Raw genomic sequence first — 22,520 nt, 5'->3', positions numbered from 1 at the left:
ACAGACGTTTTAAAAGCAAGCTGCCATGATTAAAATGTTTACATATAGGGGGAGATTTACTAAAACTGGTGCACTCAGAATCTGGTGCAGCTGTGCATAGTAACCAATCAGTAAGTACGGGGTAAAAGCCTCATGAACCCTACAATGGTGGACTATAATGATCATAAAGAGCAAACATATTAAAATGTTAATAGCTTTATTGTACAATTTTAAAATCAGACAAAGACTGTGCAGATGGCACTAGACCAATTTCTTTGAATACAGTATATTGTGCTAACCATTCATAAAGTTTTATTATGTGTATTGTCTAGTCCCCCCCCTATGTTGGGTGAGGGCATTTTTTTCTCTGATTTTAAAGTTGTACAATAAAATTATTAACATTTCAATACTGTATGTCTCCTCTTTATGGCGGTTATAATCTGCCATTGTAGGGTTCATGGCGTTTTTACCCTGGTATTTACCTATTTTTTGCCTAGACTTTCCTGGATGATGCCTAAGTCCAAGTATAATTTTTCAAATTTGTTAACCACTTAGCTTCTAATTTCAGCTTGTTCAGTTAAGTTTTGACAATAAAACCTGGAAGCGCCACCAGATTCTGTGTGCACCAGTTTTAGTAAATCTCCCCCAAAATGTAACACTTTTTTTAATGGTAAATGCAGCTTAAAAGCTCAAATTCTCCTACACCCTGCTAGACAGTGCTAAAAGGAAAATTGAGGGACTGAACAAGGTTCTTATATCATTTTCTAAGCTCCTGCAGGTAGAGCAATCTAAAGGGATGTTGGTTGAGCTAACAGCAGCAAGGGTGACAATTCTGCAGTGAGATGCCCTACTAAAGGAGTATTAACCCAAATGGTGCTGGCAAGATCAACAGGTATTTACAAAATGTTTCAGGGTCCACTTTAAAAAAAGAGAGCCCAATCTTACTGGTATGAGCTGCCTGTATTTCATTTTACAGTATGACCACAGAACTGCATCAACATTTTAACTACTGTACTTGCTGTTAGATTTACTGTGACCACATGGCAGCTGCAGGCTCAGCAACATAAACATTACTGGCTTGCTTCCAGGTTTGGGGCTGCTAACCCACACTGTGGTTGGACACAGCACGATTTTGTTAGCAGGTGTCATTCAATGATTTATAGCTGAGACCTGCTAATCAGCAATCACAGCACAGAATCTTGTGTTTACACACAGAGAAGTGATCTGGCTGTTTCTTCTCCCTGCAAAGCAGGGAGAAAAACAGGCAGATCTTTTTGTAAACGCAGCACATATTACACACAATACACTTGCTAGGCACACAGTTAACCCCTTGATTGCCTCTAGATGTTAATCCTTCCCAGGCAGTGTCATTAGTACAGTGACTGTGTACAGTATTATATCTGATCACTATATTAGTGTCACTATTGATGTCAATGTCAGCTAGTGTACCAATGTCTGTTAGTACCAAATTGGGTGCCACACTATCACCGTTCCACCATAAGTTGCTGATTGCCACCATTACCGATCACCACCATTACCAGTAAGCGACATAGCTGCATAAATTCCAGTATATATACCATAGTTTGTAGACAAACACACAAACCAATTAATATACATTTATTGGGATTTTTTCTAACCAAAGGTATGTTGCAGAATTTTGGCCTAAATTTATAAAGAGATTTAATTTTTTTGTATCAGATATGTTTTATAACAGAAAGCTTTTTTTCAAAATGTTTAGTCTTTATTTTTTATATTGCGAAAAATAAAAAAAACTCAGCGGTGATCAAATACTATCAAAAGAAAGCTTTATTCGTGTGAAAAAGTATATAAATTTCCGTACTGTTTTGCATGACCGTGAAATTGCCAGGTAAATTAGTGCAGTGCTGAAAAGCAGAAAATGCTCTGGTCATGAAGGGTATAAAATCTTCCCAGAGGTCAAGTGGTTGAATCAGGAGTTGTGTTTGTTTCTCTAGGAAAATATATGGGTAGCAAAAGTGTGCAAAGACAATGATAATATGAGTGTTTTGTAAAGTCCTTTCTATTTCTTACTTACATGTAAGTTAGGTCTTGTGTAGATAGGCACATGCAGTATACTTTAAAGTGTGCATGGCCTGCAATTTTCATGTTTGAGAAAGAGATTTTAAAAGCCTTTGAAGCTTCTTCTGACCTACCTTTGACTTTCTTCTCAACTGCTTTAAGCTATTTTGAGCTGCTCCTGTATTCCCAGTGCTTGTTGCAAACAACTGACCTTAAATCCACATCCACATATCCAGTTTATAAAAATAAGCCGGTAGAAAATTGGAACAGACCATAATTATTTACTGTACAATAAATTACTGAATTTCTGACATTTTTCTTCAGGTTCATTTCAGAGCTGTATAAGTCAGTCCTGGCTTTAATATTTGCCACCAAAGAAGTCAACAACAATCCAGATCTCCTGCCAAATATCACATTGGGGTTCCAGATGTATGATTCCTGTTTCTTTGATGCCACTTCCCTTCAAGCTACCATTCAGGTGACATCGGGGGGCAGAAAATGGATTCCAAATTACCACTGTGGGCCACAACCTATTGTCCCGGCTATCATTGGCGATATATCATCTTCCTCACTGGCAATCGCGAGAGTGCTGGGTCTATGGAGGTTACCTCAAGTAAGTGATTGTCTTACAACCTTGAGATTACAATATTTCCAAGTTATAGCACAAATTTCTGCTTATAAAATATTGAAAAGTAAATTGCAGGAAAACTTTCATGAGAAACATCATACCTGTATACTGTTTACCCACATACTCACTTACCAAAGCACATACCTTGCACACTTGGAATTTAGTTGCTTGTTTTAAAATTCTTTAGTATGAGATCGCACATTTAAAGTCTATGGAGTCTCATTAAATGCTGCCATCAATTTTTTTTAGTTCTTTAATCTGGTATCTCAGCACTCTATCCATCTCCACTGGGTTTAAAGAGGAAGTAAACCCCGGACGATTTTCCAATTTTTTCCCATTTTTAAATACTATATAGTATTGCAAGCTTATATGCATCAATATTGGCAAAAAATTAGGCAGGAAAATACCTTATTTTTTATATTTTGTATCTCTTCACTTCCGTGCATCGGCCGCGCCATTTCTACTGCTGTTCCTTGAATCTTGTATTGACGTCATTTGCGCCCCTACTACAAATCTTGTGCATGCTGCTCGGATTAACTCCCCTGTGTGACGTATTTTTCGGTCACAAGGGAGAGAAGCAGGAACGAGATAATAGCAGCATCGCGAGACTTCCCTCTGTGCTGTTCTTAGAGGAAGTGAATGAGTAATAATGACCGGCATCCAGAGGGGGACAGAAACAGAAGTGTGCCGTTAAATAATAAACATACTGCACAATCACGCCTGACGTCACCCACGCTTGCAGGGCGATTACTATGAAAACTACAGCTGTGTTTACAGTTTCACAGGCAGCGATCAGTTGCCTGTGCTATCTAGATTTGAAAAAGCACTATTTGTATTGGAAGATTTATGAGTGAGTGCAGTGGCGTCACTAGGGTTGGTGTCACCTGGTGCGGTAAAATATGGTGTCACCCCCCCCCCCATAACATTTTTCAAATATTTTTTACCCTACTGTTTGCTCTCTGTTCTCCTTTCTTCCCCTTTTCTCTCTCTCCCTATCCATCTTTCTTGTTTGTTCTATCCCTTCTTCTTTCTCTCCATTTTTCTTTGTCCCCTCCCCCCACCTCTCTTTCTCCAGAACCGGAATTCACATCTCAGGAGCCTATAGGCCAGGGGCCTACCTAGAGCATTTGGCACCCGGGGCGGATCCAATATCTGGCACCCCCCCCCACGTTAAAATGTAAAAACACCCCACTGTGCCCCCTGCATACCTCTGCATCCTTCAATATCTTTTTGTTACTACTGTGTACCCCTCTCCACAACTGCACCTCTGGACCACTTTACATTGCACAGCACCCTGCATCACTGGACCCCTTTACATTAAACAGCCCCCTGCATCACTGGACCCCTTTACATTACACAGCCCCCTACATCACTGGACCCCTTTAAAATTACACAGTACCCTGCATCACTGGACCCCTTTAAAATTACATAGCACCCTGTATCACTGGACCCCTTTACATCTCACAGCCCCCTTCACCTCTGGACCCTTTTACATTACACAGCACCCTGCACCTCTGGACCTCTTTACATTACACAGCCCCCTGCATCACTGGACCCCTTTAAAATTACACAGTACCCTGCATCACTGCACCCCTTTACATTACACAGCACCCTGCATCACTGGACCCCTTTACATCTCATAGCCCCCTGCACCTCTGGACCCTTTTACATTACACAGCCCCCTGCACCACTGGACCCCTTTACATCACATAGCCCCCTGCACCCCTTTACATTACACAGCACCCTGCATCACTGACCCCTTTACATTACACAGCACCCTGCACCTCTGGACCCCTTTACATTACACAGCCCCCTGCATCACTGGACCCCTTTACATTACACAGCCCCCTACATCACTGGACCCCTTTAAAATTACACAGTACCCTGCATCACTGGACCCCTTTAAAATTACACAGCACCCTGTATCACTGGACCCCTTTACATCTCACAGCCCCCTTCACCTCTGGACCCTTTTACATTACACAGCACCCTGCACCTCTGGACCTCTTTACATTACACAGCCCCCTGCATCACTGGACCCCTTTAAAATTACACAGTACCCTGCATCACTGCACCCCTTTACATTACACAGCACCCTGCATCACTGGACCCCTTTACATCTCATAGCCCCCTGCACCTCTGGACCCTTTTACATTACACAGCCCCCTGCACCACTGGACCCCTTTACATCACATAGCCCCCTGCACCTCTGGACCCCTTTACATTACACAGCACCCTGCATCACTGACCCCTTTACATTACACAGCACCCTGCACCTCTGGACCCCTTTACATTACACAGCCCCCTGCATCACTGGACCCCTTTAAAATCACACAGCACCCTGCATCACTGGACCCCTTTACATCTCACAGCCCCCTTCACCTCTGGACCCTTTTACATTACACAGCACCCTGCACCTCTGGGCCCCTTTACATTACACAGCACCCTGCACCTCTTTACATTACACAGCCCCTGCACCACTGGACCCCTTTACATCACATAGCCCCCTGCACCTCTGGACCCCTTTACATTACACAGCACCTCTGGACCCCTTTACATTACACAGCACCCTGCATCACTGGACCCCTTTACATTACACAGCACCCTGCATCACTGGACCCCTTTACATCTCATAGCACCCTGCATCTCTGGACCCTTTTACATTGCACAGCACCCTGCATCACTGCACCCCTTTTACATTATGCAGCCGCCTGCACCTCTGCACCCTTTTACGTCACATAGCCCCCTGCACCTCTGGACCCTTTTACACTACACAGCCCTCTGCACCCTTTACATTACACAGCACCCTGCATCACTGCACCCCTTTTACATTACACAGCCACCTGCACCTCTGGACCCCTGCATGTTACACAGACCCCCCTTTAGTGCAGACACCCCCTCAGTGCAGACACCCCCCCTTAGTGCAACCCCCCCTCAGTGCAAACCCCCCCTCAGTGCAACCCCCCCTCAGTGCAACCCCCCAGTGCAAACACCCCCAGTGCAAACACCCCCCCTTAGTACAACCCCCCCTCTCAGTGCAAACCCCCCTTAGTGAAAACCCCCTCAGTGCAAACACCCCCTTAGTACATCCCCCCACCCCTTCAGTGAAATCCCCCCAGGTGCAAACACACCCCCTCCCCATTCAGTACCTCAGATCACCGCAGGCAGCGCCACGGCACATGGACAGAAGGTCCCCTCTGCCCCTCCCCCTCTGTACACACAAACAGAAAGGAGGGGGCTGTGCCTTTGTGCCGATTGCCGACCACCGCTAACAGCCCGTGGCTGTGAGAGGAGGGGGTGGATGGTGCTGCAGTGTCACCCCGCAACCCCCCTCCTCTTGTACCGCGGCGCTCGGCGCTCCGATTCCGCGGCACTCATTGCTGCAGTCGCGGGGGGGGGGAGCCGCCCCCCCCCCCACATGTCAGTTAAAAAAAAAATCTGGATGGTGTCACCCCTCTAGCGGGTGTCACCCGGGGCGGACCGCACCCCCCGCACCCCCTAGCAACGCCTCTGAGTGAGTGAGTATCTTGTATAGTCCTGCAAATGCGAACTAAATCGCTTCAAGGCGCTTTTTCCAGCCAGTCTCGGCCTTGTGTCTTCAGAAGAGGTGGGTCTTAAGCTTCTTCCTGAAAGGCCAGATGGTTTTCTTTCATGCGGATGTCTGTGGGTAGAGCGTTCCATAGCCGTGGTCCTTGGACTGTGAATCTTCGTTCTCCTTTTGATTTGTAGCGGGTCTTGGGGATGTGGAGGAGGTTTTGGTTAGGTGATCGGAGGGGGCGGCTCGGGGTGTATTGCTTTGTTTTCTCGCATAGGTATTGCGGAGCATTTCCTTTTTATGAATTTGTGAGTGAGGCAGAGGGTCTTGAAAGTAACCCGATCCTTCACGGTCAGCCAATGGAGGGTCCTCAGGGACGGGGTGATCGATTCCCAACAACAATTTTAACTGTTTTAATGCACTCAGAATTTTGATGGTTGAGGTTGATCAGTTGTTTAAGAGGCAGGAAAGCAATGTGGAAAAGGTCATGCTGTCATTGTTCCTCCAAGGTTTCTCTATAAAAGCCACACTTTCCATAATTTCCACTGATGAGAGCTAACAAGTCTAAAATAACTGCACACAGGTTAAATAAATGTCTGAATAATTTAGGCTGGATCGGCTCTCTTTCAATAGATTTGTGATGGGACCAAAACACATAACTAAATACTCTACATTGGCAAGATGGCATTTGTATCCTCTGTGTGTATTTTGTTCCTAATCTTGAAAATTTGACAGAAGGGAGTCTTTAGAAACAAATTTATCTTTTATCTCATCTAATCAATATTATTTTACATGTATCTGCAGGTCAGCTATATAACTTCACATCCATCTTTAAGCAACAAACTGGAGTTCCCTTCGTTTTTAAGAACCACAGCCAGTGCTGGAAGTCAACCACAAGCTTTGATAGAACTATGCAAAAAACTGGGGTGGAACTGGATTGGGTTGGTTGTTTCCTCGATAGACTACTGTCTCCAAGGAGCCATAGACTTCCAGAGAAAGGCTGCTACTAATGGAATTTGTATTTCATTTTTTGAAACCATTTCATTTGGTCTCACTGATCCAAGAATGGCAGGGTTAGTAGCAAGTATTAAAAGGTCAACATCAAGGGTAATTGTTCTCTATTGTTCCCCTGCAGATGTCACCATGATATTTTTGGAAGTCCTTCAGCAGAACCTCACAGGCAAAGTATGGGTGGGAATAGAATCTTGGTACACCACACCATTGACCCAGGATAACAAGTTCTGGAAGTTACTTAATGGCTCTATAGGGATTGCCAAGAGTAGAAAAGTTCTCCCAAATTTCTCCAGCTTCCTCCAGACTCTTCATCCGTCTGTTTTTCCAAGAATGTTGTCTATCTGGCAATTCTGGGAGACATTGTTCAAGTGCAAAGGGACTGCTGATGTTTGGAACAGTAGCATATTAAAACCGTATGATGACAATCAAACATGTACAGGCTTAGAAAGAATAGTAACTGATGATGTCACAGAATTCAATGATCCAAGATCACAAGCTGTATATATGGCCCACAATGCTCTCTATGCCATTGTTCATGCTCTTCACAACCTACTGTTTTGTAAACCTGATGGAAGTCTTTTTACAAGCAAATTTTGTGCTGATATAAAGGATATACAACCCTGGCAGGTATATATAGATGTTTGTAACAGGTAACTCATGTGACATATGAACACCAGTATGTGGATTGTTGTATACCAAAACTTGAGATCTTTAATTGTTCATGTATTTTCAAAAGTAATTTTTATATTTTTAAATCTCATCTTTAGTTAAAATAATTCTATCATGAAGGTTCTTGTTCAGGCCCTACTTGGTATAGGGTGACAGCTCTCTGTCCTTGGCTTCTAACTTTTATGTTGTTACTTTGTCAGAAATGGTCATTTCAAAATGCATTGAGGTTGATTTATTAAAGACAAATACACAGTGGGAATTTTTGGTGTTTCTGCCGACCTTTGCGTGTTCCAGTTTCTTAAGTTTATTTATTTATTATTTTATTGCAAGTACTTGTATAGCACCATCAGTTTACACAGAGCTTTACATATATAATTATATATATTGTACATTCACATCAGTCCCTGCCATCAAGGAGTTTAAAATCTAAGGTCTCTCACTCACATTCATACATACGCATACTAGGGATAATTTAGATAGAAGCCAATTAACTTAACAGCACGTCTTTCGGAGTGTAGGAGGAAAACAAAGTACCAAAAGTAAACCCACACAGGGAGAACATGCAAACTCCATACAGGTAGTATTATTGTTGGAATTTGAACCGATGACCCTAGGGCTGCTAACCACTTAGCCACCCTTGATAATATTTAAAAGATAAAAAATCCAGCAGGGATGGTGGGAGTTCCTCATAATGGTAATCAGGTTTTTTTCAACACTCCCTTTATAATGAACCTTTTGTTTCTTGAGTAACATGCCAGTTTTAGAAAAGTGACATCATTTATAATGAAACCGAAATGATTCACTTTGACTGCTTTTGAACTAATGTGGGGAGTCAAAGAAATTAAGCTTTCTTAAACTTTCAACACAAATATATTTTTTATAATTATTTATGTATTTATTGTTTAAATATAGGGGGAGATACATTTTCTCATTACTTATATTCCTTCATATCTATGGGTTATGTTACTTCCAATAAATTTGGTTTGTGTTTACTTTACTTATGTAATGTGTAGCACATTTTCATTTATTTCTTCAATAGCTCCTTTATTATCTGAAGAGAGTTTATTTCATCAACACAGCTGGGGATGAAGTGTCATTTGATGCCAATGGAGACATCTACGGGTATTTTGACATTTTGAACTGGCATATAAATGGAAACAAAGGTCAACATGTGAAGGTCGGGATCTTTAATGAACACATCAACAGCAGTGAAAAACTCTACATTAATCAGAGTGTCATCTACTGGGCTGGGGGACAAGGGAAGGTAAATTTTATCCAAATGTTAAAAAAATGGTCTTATCAAAAAAGTAAAGATCAAGGCAAAGCATAATTTCAAAAATTAATGTGGCTCTTTTATTTAAGGTTCCATCCTCAGTCTGCAGTATGGTCTGTCTGCCTGGCTACTGGAAGGCACCAATGAAGGGTCGACCTGTTTGCTGTTACGACTGTAAACGATGTCCAGAGGGGACCATCTCCAACGGAACAAGTGAGGATACTGGGACATGCTTCACTGCCCATCTGTTACAATCAAATTATTATTATGATTATGATATGAGTATTATACTTGTATTGTGAGATAAAGATACAACCCTAATTTAAAAAAGTCAGGACACTGTAAAATCTATATGAAAACAGAATTCAATCATTTGGAAATGACTTTATTAATAATTATAGTATTCAACAATCAAATTACAGTATCAAAAAAGCACTCCAGATTTTTCTGGCCATTCTCCACCAACCCACAACATTAAAAGGATTGACAACGTTGTCAATAACATTAAAAACAACACCTAATAGACATGCCCCTTCTTAAATATAGCATTCACCCAAAGGGATGCCCCTGGCAGAGTATCAAAAATATGGAGTGCTTTTTTGATACTGTATTTTTATTATTGAATAGTATAATTATCTATAAAGATGTTATGTAAAGTCACACTGCCTGGATCTGGACATGCCTGGACCTTTTTAGCACTCTGTTGTAGGAACTTTATTCCTAGATATTAGTCATGGGACAGGACAACAAAAAGCTGATCAAGAAAGTGATACTAAAAAGGAAGAGCTGGAAGAACATTTTGCAACTAATTAGGTTATTTGGCAACATGTCAGGATTGGGTATAAAAAGAACATTTTATAGAGTCAGGGTGCTTCAGTGGTAAAGATGAGCAGAGGGTTACCAATCTGTGAAAAGCTGCATCTAAATATTGTGAATTTCAGAATAATGTTCCTCAACATAAAGTTAGAAAGACTTTAAATACTTTATCATCTATAGTACATAATATCATCAAAAGATTCAGAGAATCTGGAAAAATCTCTGTGCAAAAAGGATCAGGTCGAAACGCAATATTGGATGACCATGACCTTTGGGCCCTAAGATGGCACGGCATAAAAACAGACATGATTCTGTGACGGACATCACTACATGGGCTCAAAAATACTTCCAAAAATCGCTGTCTGTAAACACAGTTTGCTTAGCCATCCAAAAATGCAAGTTAAAGCTCTATCAAGGAAAGAAGACATCATATCTGATCCAGAAACTTTGCCATCTTCTCGGGGCCAAAGCTCATTTTAAATGGTCTGTTGCAAAGCGAAAAACTGTTCTGTAGTCAGACGAATCAACATTTAACATTCTCTTTGGCAACCATTTGTGCTGCATCCTCTGGACTAAAGAGGAGAGGGACCCTCAGGTTTGTTATCAGTGCTCAATTCAAAAGCCTGCATCTCTGATGGTATGGGGGCCATTGGTGCACATGGAATGGGCAACTTGCACATTTGGAAGGGGGCCATCAATGCTGTAAGATATGTCCAGGTTTTAGAGCAGCATATGCTTCCATCTAGACAACATTGTTTTCAGGGAAGGCCTTGCATATTTCAGCAGAACAATGCTAAACTGAATACTGCATCTATGACAACAGTAGAAGAGTCCAGGTGCTTAATTGGCCTGCCTACAGTCCAGACCTTGCACCAATCCAAAATATTTGGCTCAATTTGAAAAGAAAAACACAACAGAGGAGACCCAGGACTGTTGAGCAGTTAGAATGTTTTATCAGGCAACAATAGAGTGTAGTTAAAAGAAAAGGGAATGCTACACTGTGGTAAATATAGCCCTGTTACAACTTTTTAAAGATGTGTTGCTTTTCACAGATTGGTGAACCTCTGCCCATCTCTACTTATATAACAATCTGGTATTGATTTACTAAAGGCAAGTAGGCTGTTCACTTTGTAAGGGGAAGTTGCGCTGTGCAAGGGCATGTTCCCCAGAGCTTAACTTTGCAAAGAATGCCAAAGGGAAATAGAAAAATACAGCATTTTTGCTTGCACATGATTGGATGATGGACATCAGTAGAGCTTCACTTCATTAATTAAGCAGTGGGGAAAGTTCCTTTGCAGAAAATGTAGCTTCCCTTGAAAAGTGAATAGTGTGTTTGCCATTACCAAAGCAACTCCTCTGAGGCCCAGTACACACGACCGAGTTTCTCGGCAGAATTCAGCCAGAAACTCGGTCGGAGCTGGAATCTGCCGAGAAACTCGGTCGACTCGTGTGTACACTTTTCAGCGAGGAAGCCGACGAGGAACTCGTCGGGCCGAAAAGAGAACATGTTCTCTATTTCCTCGTTGTTCAAAGAGGAAAGTCGGCCCGCCGAGATCCTCGGCGGCTTCCACACTGAACTCGACGAGGAACTTGATGTGTTTGGCACGTCGAGTTCCTCGGACGTGTGTACGGGGCCTGACTGTCTAGCTCTTTTTATATAATTATATTACTGAACAGTTGCTGATTAACCTAATTCCTTGCAAAATATTCTTCTAGTTCTTCCTTGTTAGTACCACTTATTTTGCCAGCTTTTTGTTGCCCTGTTAAATGGTACATTTTCTCAGTTTAAACATTTGATATGTTTTCTATTTTCTATTGTGAATACAATTTGGGTTTATGAGATTTGCAAATCATTGCTTTCTGTTTTTATAGAGACTTTACACAACTTTGTTGGAACCCGGGTTGTATATTAAATCAGAGAAAGGTCGACAGTTATAGGAAATAGGCAACCACAACTAAGAGTATCAGTATGTCACCAAATATAAGTACTTAGATGACCTGTTCACCCTCACAAATCTCTGGCTGCTGCAGCAGGAAGTCATTCATTTAGTAGCAGTATTATTACCACCACTAAAGGACAACATCCCACTGTGCAGGTCACAGGTGTCCTTGTTTGCTAGGGTGCGAACAGCCACATTGTGTCATTGGTTGCTAGTGCACAGGCAGCCACAAGCATTCTAGCAACTAATGATCCTGCAGACTGCTGTCAGTCAGCATTACTTGCTGCCCTGATGGCATTCAGCAGACAGCCAGCAAGTTGTGAGTTGCGACAAGAGTATAGTTGGATAGGATTGTTGTATCAGATGGAGATGGGCCTTTAGAGCATCATTCAATGTGAATACCCCCTATTCCCATCATTCAATGTGATTGCCATTGAATCTACATTGATGGATGATATGACTTGCAATGGATTTACATTACGGAACATTTTTAGGGGCGATTCTTAAAAAATACTTTGTCATGGTGTGTAAAATACTTTGTCACGTGGGCATGTGTATTTTTTTTTCCGCAGTCAATATTTTTTACAAATGAGTATCAAAGGGTGCTATGTACCCGATACTCATTCATATGGGGGGTTGATATCTGGGGACTCCCTTATTTTTAAGGAGGCTTCCTGATTACAATAAGTTCTTCCCACAAACCCTCCCATCAGCCCTCCCTCCCGTTGTTCCCATTAACATGGTGCCTTACCAGGTACTCTCCCAATGTTGAAGGCATGTGGCCTGGTATGGTTCAGGCAGCATACTTGGATAAGGATTCAGTATGTATTTTAGAAGACCCTACATTATTTTTTTGTTTGGTCATGACTTGGAATCCCCTCGACACTTTATTTACAGGAGTGGGCCAGGGATTGAAACTGTCATTTTTTTTCTTTTGAAATGTCTCTTTTGTCTGAGTACATCATACAAAGCAACCAACAAGTATGTTATTTAAGGCCTTTTTTTATATTCCTTTTTAAGTCTATTTAGAAAGCCCTCTCCCCATCAAACAGCATTTTTTTAACTGTTTTTGCATTGCCTCCCTGACAGTGCCAAGTTCCCTATGCTTTTGGTTTTGACTGCAATGTTATCATCAAAAAATTACTACTAGACAATTTTATTGCTGCTTCCCTTTATTCCATATAGTTTCTAACTCAAAGTAAGTCCCTATTTAAATTAACAATTTTATGTGTTCTGGGTATACATAACACAGTGGTTCTCAACCTGGGGGTCGGGACCCCCTCGGGGGTCAAATGATGATTTTCCAGGGGTCACCAAATCCTGAGCTGTTCCTGAAGCCCGCACCACTCTCCCAGCCTTTTTGCGGCTGCCCAGCAGGGCTGTCCCTGGAGCCTGTGGCCACCCAGCTGGGGTGTTCCTGGAGCCCAAGGCCACCCACTCAGCCTCTTCGCAGTCGCTCATTCAGTTCACGGCATGGCTGGTGGGCAGAGACTATATATCTGCTGACTGGTGAGGATTGTGAAATGGGAGAGGCTGGAGGAGACCCTATCTCCTGACTTCAGCATAGGTGTCACTGCTATGAGACACTAGAAAGTCGGAGACACAGTGGGTAACACTACCTGTGATTTATAGTTGCCATTAAAAGTCCCCACTACAGTTCTCAGATCAGCAGATGACCTTGATCAAAAGCACCTAAGTTGGCTGATCAGAACTCCACCCACCACTGCCACTCATCCCATTCCCCCCCCCCTCCATGGAGTAAGAGAAGGAATACAAATAGAGAATACATAAAAGGGAGAGGAAAAGAGGGGGCGGAAGAAAGGAAAACGAGAATAAGAGAAAGAACAAGAAAGACAGCTAGAGAGAGGGATGGGGGGGGGGGGGGATAAAAGAAATTGGGATAGAGAGAGATAAAAGGGAAAGAAAGGAGAAGAAAGAGAGTGGTACATCCTAAAATGTACAGTACCATATGAGGTTTTAATACTGTTAAAAGTGGAAAGGGACTCAGGGAGCGCTAAATGTCCATGGGTTGGGGGTGCAAATTACTTGTCTTGCCTTGGGTGCTGACAGCCCGAACTTCGAAAACAATTTTATTGTTGGGGGTCCCCACAACTTGGGAAATTTTATCAAGGGGCCACGGCACTAGAAAGGTTGAGAACCACTGAAATAACAGGGCAACCTTAGTTTGAAACCAATTTTATTTTAACTTTAATAACCCAAGAAAAAGTTCACCATTCTGAAATGTTGTTGTCTGTACTATTGTCTTGTTAAGTAAAGAAATTAAGCCATGCTACTAGCTAAGACAATAATGGCAGCCTACATACTTCTCCCAGTATGAAGTTTAGAAATTCTAACCCTTCTTTGCAGATTATGTTGCTTGTTATGTCTGCCCAGAAGACCAGTGGCCCAACAGCAGAAGAACCGAATGTATTCCTAAAGTCGTCGAGTTCCTTTCTTATGAAGAGCCCCTTGGTCAAGTGATGGCCTTGTTCTCCATTTTGTTCTCCATCATCACTTTGATTGTTCTGTACATATTCCTAAAGTTCCGTGACACAGTGGTGGTAAAAGCCAACAACCGGAACCTCAGCTACCTTATCCTTCTCTCCCTAAACTTTTGCTTTCTCTGCTCCTTGATGTTCATTGGTTACCCTACTAGACTGACCTGTACTGTCAGACAATTTATATTTGCAGTTACATTCTCATTTTGTGTTTCATGTATCTTGGCCAAAACTATCATAGTTGTCATTGCCTTTAAAGCTACCAAACCGGGGAGCAATTTGAGGGTATGGCTTGGTCTTAGAACAGCCATCCTCATTGTCACGATTTCCACTTCCTTTCAGATGATTATTATCTTGGTGTGGTTGGCTAGATTTCCACCTTTCCTGGAACATAACTACCAAGTCTTGGTTGGTACCATCCTTCTAGAATGTAACGAGGGTTCGACTGTAATGTTTTACTGTACATTAGGGTATTTGAGTGTCTTAGCTATCATAAGTTTTGTGGTTGCCTTTCTGGCCAGGAACCTACCAGATCGTTTCAATGAAGCCAAATACATAACTTTTAGCATGCTGACCTTCCTTAGTGTTTGGTGCACTTTTATTCCAGCTTATCTCAGCACAAAAGGCAAATATATTGTTTCAGTTGTGATTTTTGCCATCTTGATGTCTAGTTTTGGACTCCTGTGCTGTATATTTGGTCCAAAATGTTATATAATCATCCTGAAGCCTTCAATGAATACAAGAGAGTATTTAGCATCTAAGTCAAAATAAAATGCAGATTTAGATTAATAGTTTATTTACTGTTTTTGTTGCAATTAGTAGGGCAAGTTCTGAGAATACAGGCATACCCCACTTTTAAGTACACAATGGGGTTTATTTGCTAAAGCTGGAAAGCACAAAATCAGGCTCAATTCTGCACGGAACCCAATGAGCTTCCAGTTTTTTTTACCAGGCTTAATTGAACAAGCTGGGGTTAGAAGCTCATTGGTTTCTATGCAGAAGTGAGCCTGATTTCGCACTTTCCAGCGATAGTAAATAATCCCCATTCTGTACTTAAAAGTGGGGTATGTCTGTAATCACAATACTATTACTTAAAGGGTCACTAAAGGAAAAAATTTTATCAGCTATATAGCTTCCTTTACCTCATTGCAGTGCAGTTTTCATTTCCTGCTTGTTCGTTTTTGCTCTGATTGAGAGTTCTGTCTTCTCATTTCTCTCCACTTCCTGGTTGTGTAGATAAGAAAATGATCACTGAGCGAGGAGTTCTCAGTGTGGTCAGTAACGTGCTCGCTCCCTCTGCTTAGACTACAGGTCTGCGTGAGAACGTTGTGCACGTCTCTGTAGATTGCAAGGAGCTGTGATATCGTGGGTGTGTCTAACACCCCAGCACCTCCTCACTATCTGAAAGATTCGTTTCAGGCTCTGCCCTGCCTGGATCCCGCCCCCTTTGCTAAGAGGAAAACTTCACTAAAGACACCACTGACTTTCCAAGCAGCTGCTGAGGGAGGACAAACGTTGCAGAAAAGCCCCAAAAAAAATGGGAAATCTTTCACTCTGTTTCATCATCAGATACAATATCATTGCAATATAAAACTTATTATCAAATGTATGTTGCTGGTTTTTCTCCCTATGCAATAATGCATGTGCCTCCTAATCCCATCCCATCCCTCTCTCACCTCAATATGACCTCCATCCATCCATCCGTTCATCCCATCCCTCTCTCACCTCAATATGACCTAGATCCATCCATCCGTCCGTTCATCCCATCCCTCTCTCACCTCAATATGACCTAGATCCATCCATCCGTCCGTTCATCCCATCCCTCTCTCACCTCAATATGACCTCCATCCATCCATCCGTTCATCCCATCCCTCTCTCACCTCAATATGACCTAGATCCATCCATCCGTCCGTTCATCCCATCCCTCTCTCACCTCAATATGACCTCAATCCATCCATCCATTCATCCCATCCCTCTCTCACCTCAATATGACCTAGATCCATCCATCCATCCCATCCCTCTCTCACCTCAATATGACCTAGATCCATCCATCCATCCGTTCATCCCATCCCTCTCTCACCTCAATATGACCTAGATCCATCCATCCGTCCGTTCATCCCATCCCTCTCTCACCTCAATATGACCTAGATCCATCCATCCATCCCATCCCTCTCTCACCTCAATATGACCTAGATCCATCCATCCATCCGTTCATCCCATCCCTCTCTCACCTCAATATGACCTAGATCCATCCATCCGTCCGTTCATCCCATCCCTCTCTCACCTCAATATGACCTCAATCCATCCATCCATCCGTTCATCCCATCCCTCTCTCACCTCAATATGACCTAGATCCATCCATCCATCCATCCATCCATCCGTTCATCCCATCCCTCTCTCACCTCAATATGACCTAGATCCATCCATCCATCCGTTCATCCCATCCCTCTCTCACCTCAATATGACCTAGATCCATCCATCCGTCCGTTCATCCCATCCCTCTCTCACCTCAATATGACCTAGATCCATCCATCCATCCCATCCCTCTCTCACCTCAATATGACCTAGATCCATCCATCCATCCGTTCATCCCATCCCTCTCTCACCTCAATATGACCTAGATCCATCCATCCGTCCGTTCATCCCATCCCTCTCTCACCTCAATATGACCTCAATCCATCCATCCATCCGTTCATCCCATCCCTCTCTCACCTCAATATGACCTAGATCCATCCATCCATCCATCCATCCATCCGTTCATCCCATCCCTCTCTCACCTCAATATGACCTAGATCCATCCATCCATCCGTTCATCCCATCCCTCTCTCACCTCAATATGACCTAGATCCATCCATCCGTCCGTTCATCCCATCCCTCTCTCACCTCAATATGACCTAGATCCATCCATCCATCCGTTCATCCCATCCCTCTCTCACCTCAATATGACCTCCATCCATCCATCCGTTCATCCCATCCCTCTCTCACCTCAATATGACCTCCATCCATCCATCCGTTCATCCCATCCCTCTCTCACCTCAATATGACCTCCATCCATCCATCCGTTCATCCCATCCCTCTCTCACCTCAATATGACCTAGATCCATCCATCCATCCATCCCATCCCTCTCTCACCTCAATATGACCTAGATCCATCCATCCATCCATCCCATCCCTCTCTCACCTCAATATGACCTAGATCCATCCATCCATCCGTTCATCCCATCCCTCTCTCACCTCAATATGACCTAGATCCATCCATCCATCCGTTCATCCCATCCCTCTCTCACCTCAATATGACCTAGATCCATCCATCCGTTCATCCATCCCATCCCTCTCTCACCTCAATATGACCTAGATCCATCCATCCACCCGTTCATCCCATCCCTCTCTCACCTCAATATGACCTAGATCCATCCATCCACCCGTTCATCCCATCCCTCTCTCACCTCAATATGACCTCCATCCATCCATCCGTTCATCCCATCCCTCTCTCACCTCAATATGACCTCCATCCATCCATCCGTTCATCCCATCCCTCTCTCACCTCAATATGACCTACATCCATCCATCCATCCGTTCATCCCATCCCTCTCTCACCTCAATATGACCTAGATCCATCCATCCATCCGTTCATCCCATCCCTCTTTCACCTCAATATGACCTAGATCCATCCATCCATCCATCCCATCCCTCTCTCACCTCAATATGACCTAGATCCATCCATCCATCCGTTCATCCCATCCCTCTCTCACCTCAATATGATGTAGATCCATCCATCCGTTCATCCATCCCATCCCTCTCTCACCTCAATATGACCTAGATCCATCCATCCGTTCATCCCATCCCTCTCTCACCTCAATATGACCTAGATCCATCCATCCATCCGTTCATCCCATCCCTCTCTCACCTCAATATGACCTAGATCCATCCATCCATCCATCCCATCCCTCTCTCACCTCAATATGACCTAGATCCATCCATCCATTCATCCCATCCCTCTCTCACCTCAATATGACCTACATCCACATGTGCGAAAGTGATTTGATGAATGGATGGATGGATATAGGACAGTCTGATCCGTGCATCAAATCACTTTTGCACGTATCAGACTGTCCTCTATCCATCCATCCATTCATCAAATCCCTTTAGCGCGTATTAAACTCTCCTCTATTTATCCATCCATTCATCAAATAACTTTGGCTGTTATGAGTTTGTTCTACATTCATCCATCCATTCATCAAATCCCTTTCACATGTAATAAACTGTCCTATATCCATCCATCCATTCATCAAATCTCTTTCGCACGCATAAGACTGTCCTATATCCATCCATTCATCAAATCCCTTTCGCTTTTATCAGTCTGACCTACATCTATCCATTCATCAAATCACTCTCTCAATTCAGTCTGACCTACGTCCATCCATCCATCCGTTCATCAAATCTCTATCGCACGTGTGGATGTAGGTCAGACTGAGCTGTGAGAGGAATTTGATGAATGGATGGATGGATAGAGGAGACTTTGATACGTACGAAAGGGATTTGATGAATGGATGGATGTAGTTCAGACTAATAAGAGCAAAAGGGATTTGATGAATGGATGGATAAATAGAGGACAGTTTAATACGTGTGAAAGGGATTTGATGAATGGATGGATGGATATTAGGACAGTCTGATAACAGCGAAAGGGATTTGATGAACGGATCAGACTGTCCTATATACATCCATCCATCAAATCCCTTTCGCTCTTATCAGTCTGACCTACATCCAGAGACAGCGGACTTGGCACAGGAGGTGGAGGACAGAGACAGCGGACATGGTACAGGAGGTGGAGGACAGAGACTGCGGACATGGCACAGGAGGTGGAGGACAGGGACAGCAGACATGATAAGGAGGGGGAGGACAGAGACAGCGGACATGGTACAGGAGGTGGAGGACAGGGACAGCGGACATGGTACAGGAGGTGGAGGACAGAGACTGCGGACATGGTACAGGAGGTGGAGGACAGAGACAGCAGACATGATAAGGAGGGGGAGGACAGAGACAGCGGACATGGTACAGGAGGTGGAGGACAGGGACAGCGGACATGGTACAGGAGGTGGAGGACAGAGACTGCGGACATGGTACAGGAGGTGGAGGACAGAGACTGCGGACATGGTACTGGAGGTGGAGGACAGAGACAGCGGACATGGTACAGGAGGTGGAGGACAGAGACTGCGGACATGATACAGGAGGTGGAGGACAGAGACTGCGGACATGGCACAGGAGGTGGAGGACAGGGACAGCGGACATGGTACAGGAGGTGGAGGACAGAGACAGCGGACATGGTACAGGAGGTGGAGGACAGAGACAGCGGACATGGCACAGGAGGTGGAGGACAGGGACAGCGGACATGGTACAGGAGGTGGAGGACAGGGACAGCGGACATGGCACAGGAGGTGGAGGACAGGGACAGCGGACATGGTACTGGAGATGGAGGACAGAGACAGCGGACATGGTACTGGAGGTGGAGGACAGGGGCAGCGGACATGATACAGGAGGTGGAGGACAGGGACAGCGGACATGGCACAGGAGGTGGAGGACAGAGACAGCGGACATGATACAGGAGGTGGAGGACAGAGACAGCGGACATGATACAGGAGGTGGAGGACAGGGACAGCGGACATGGCACAGGAGGTGGAGGACAGAGACAGCGGACATGGTACAGGAGGTGGAGGACAGAGACAGCGGACATGGCACAGGAGGTGGAGGACAGAGACAGCGGACATGGTACAGGAGGTGGAGGACAGAGACTGCGGACATGGTACAGGAGGTGGAGGACAGGGACAGCGGACATGGTACTGGAGATGGAGGACAGAGACAGCGGACATGATACAGGAGGTGGAGGACAGAGACAGCAGACATGGTACAGGAGGTGGAGGACAGAGACTGCGGACATGGTACAGGAGGTGGAGGACAGGGACAGCGGACATGGTACTGGAGATGGAGGACAGAGACAGCGGACATGGTACTGGAGGTGGAGGACAGAGACAGCAGACATGATACAGGAGGTGGAGGACAGGGGCAGCGGACATGATACAGGAGGTGGAGGACAGGGACAGCGGACATGGCACAGGAGGTGGAGGACAGAGACAGCGGACATGGCACAGGAGGTGGAGGACAGAGACAGCGGACATGGTACAGGAGGTGGAGGACAGAGACAGCGGACATGGCACAGGAGGTGGAGGACAGAGACAGCGGACATGGTACAGGAGGTGGAGGACAGGGACAGCGGACATGGTACTGGAGATGGAGGACAGAGACAGCGGACATGATACAGGAGGTGGAGGACAGAGACAGCAGACATGGTACAGGAGGTGGAGGACAGAGACTGCGGACATGGTACAGGAGGTGGAGGACAGGGACAGCGGACATGGTACTGGAGATGGAGGACAGAGACAGCGGACATGGTACTGGAGGTGGAGGACAGAGACAGCAGACATGGCACAGGAGGTGGAGGACAGAGACAGCGGACATGGCACAGGAGGTGGAGGACAGAGACAGCGGACATGGTACAGGAGGTGGAGGACAGAGACTGCGGACATGGTACAGGAGGTGGAGGACAGGGACAGCGGACATGGTACAGGAGGTGGAGGACAGGGACAGCGGACATGGCACAGGAGGTGGAGGACAGAGACAGCGGACATGGTACAGGAGGTGGAGGACAGAGACAGCGGACATGGTACAGGAGGTGGAGGACAGAGACTGCGGACATGGTACAGGAGGTGGAGGACAGGGACAGCGGACATGGTACAGGAGGTGGAGGACAGAGACAGCGGACATGGCACAGGAGGTGGAGGACAGAGACAGCGGACATGGTACAGGAGGTGGAGGACAGAGACAGCGGACATGGTACAGGAGGTGGAGGACAGGGACAGCGGACATGGTACTGGAGATGGAGGACAGAGACAGCGGACATGATACAGGAGGTGGAGGACAGAGACAGCAGACATGGTACAGGAGGTGGAGGACAGAGACTGCGGACATGGTACAGGAGGTGGAGGACAGGGACAGCGGACATGGTACAGGAGGTGGAGGACAGGGACAGCGGACATGGTACTGGAGATGGAGGACAGAGACAGCGGACATGATACAGGAGGTGGAGGACAGAGACAGCAGACATGGTACAGGAGGTGGAGGACAGAGACAGCAGACATGGTACAGGAGGTGGAGGACAGAGACAGCAGACATGATACAGGAGGTGGAGGACAGGGACAGCGGACATGATACAGGAGGTGGAGGACAGAGACAGCGGACATGGTACAGGAGGTGGAGGACAGGGACAGCGGACATGGTACAGGAGGTGGAGGACAGAGACAGCGGACATGATACAGGAGGTGGAGGACAGGGACAGCGGACATGGCACAGGAGGTGGAGGACAGAGACAGCGGACATGGTACAGGAGGTGGAGGACAGGGACAGCGGACATGGTACAGGAGGTGGAGGACAGAGACTGCGGACATGGTACAGGAGGTGGAGGACAGGGACAGCGGACATGGTACTGGAGATGGAGGACAGAGACAGCGGACATGGTACTGGAGGTGGAGGACAGAGACAGCAGACATGGCACAGGAGGTGGAGGACAGAGACAGCGGACATGGCACAGGAGGTGGAGGACAGAGACAGCGGACATGGTACAGGAGGTGGAGGACAGAGACTGCGGACATGGTACAGGAGGTGGAGGACAGGGACAGCGGACATGGTACAGGAGGTGGAGGACAGGGACAGCGGACATGGCACAGGAGGTGGAGGACAGAGACAGCGGACATGGTACAGGAGGTGGAGGACAGAGACAGCGGACATGGTACAGGAGGTGGAGGACAGGGACAGCGGACATGGTACAGGAGGTGGAGGACAGAGACAGCGGACATGGTACAGGAGGTGGAGGACAGAGACAGCGGACATGGCACAGGAGGTGGAGGACAGAGACAGCGGACATGGTACAGGAGGTGGAGGACAGAGACAGCGGACATGGTACAGGAGGTGGAGGACAGGGACAGCGGACATGGTACTGGAGATGGAGGACAGAGACAGCGGACATGATACAGGAGGTGGAGGACAGAGACAGCAGACATGGTACAGGAGGTGGAGGACA

At 45.3% G+C, this 22,520-nt stretch overlaps 1 protein-coding gene across 1 annotated transcript; it reads left to right on the top strand.

Annotated features, from left to right (window-relative positions):
• Positions 1-2,332: 2,332 nt before the first annotated feature.
• LOC120914585 (extracellular calcium-sensing receptor-like) lies at positions 2,333-15,160 on the top strand (the record flags this gene model as incomplete). Its single annotated transcript, XM_040325265.1, has 6 exons — positions 2,333-2,708; positions 6,967-7,843; positions 7,995-8,004; positions 8,902-9,143; positions 9,176-9,348; positions 14,259-15,160. Coding segments are annotated over 6 exons (2,580 nt in total), but the record flags the coding sequence as incomplete, so codon positions are not given.
• Between the last annotated feature and the right edge of the window lie 7,360 nt (positions 15,161-22,520).

Source organism: Rana temporaria, chromosome 9 (assembly GCF_905171775.1).
Source record: "Rana temporaria chromosome 9, aRanTem1.1, whole genome shotgun sequence".
NCBI classification, from domain to species: Eukaryota; Metazoa; Chordata; class Amphibia; order Anura; family Ranidae; genus Rana; species Rana temporaria.
Note: the sequence above shows the minus strand (reverse complement) of the source record. Positions and strands in the feature narration are given on the sequence as shown.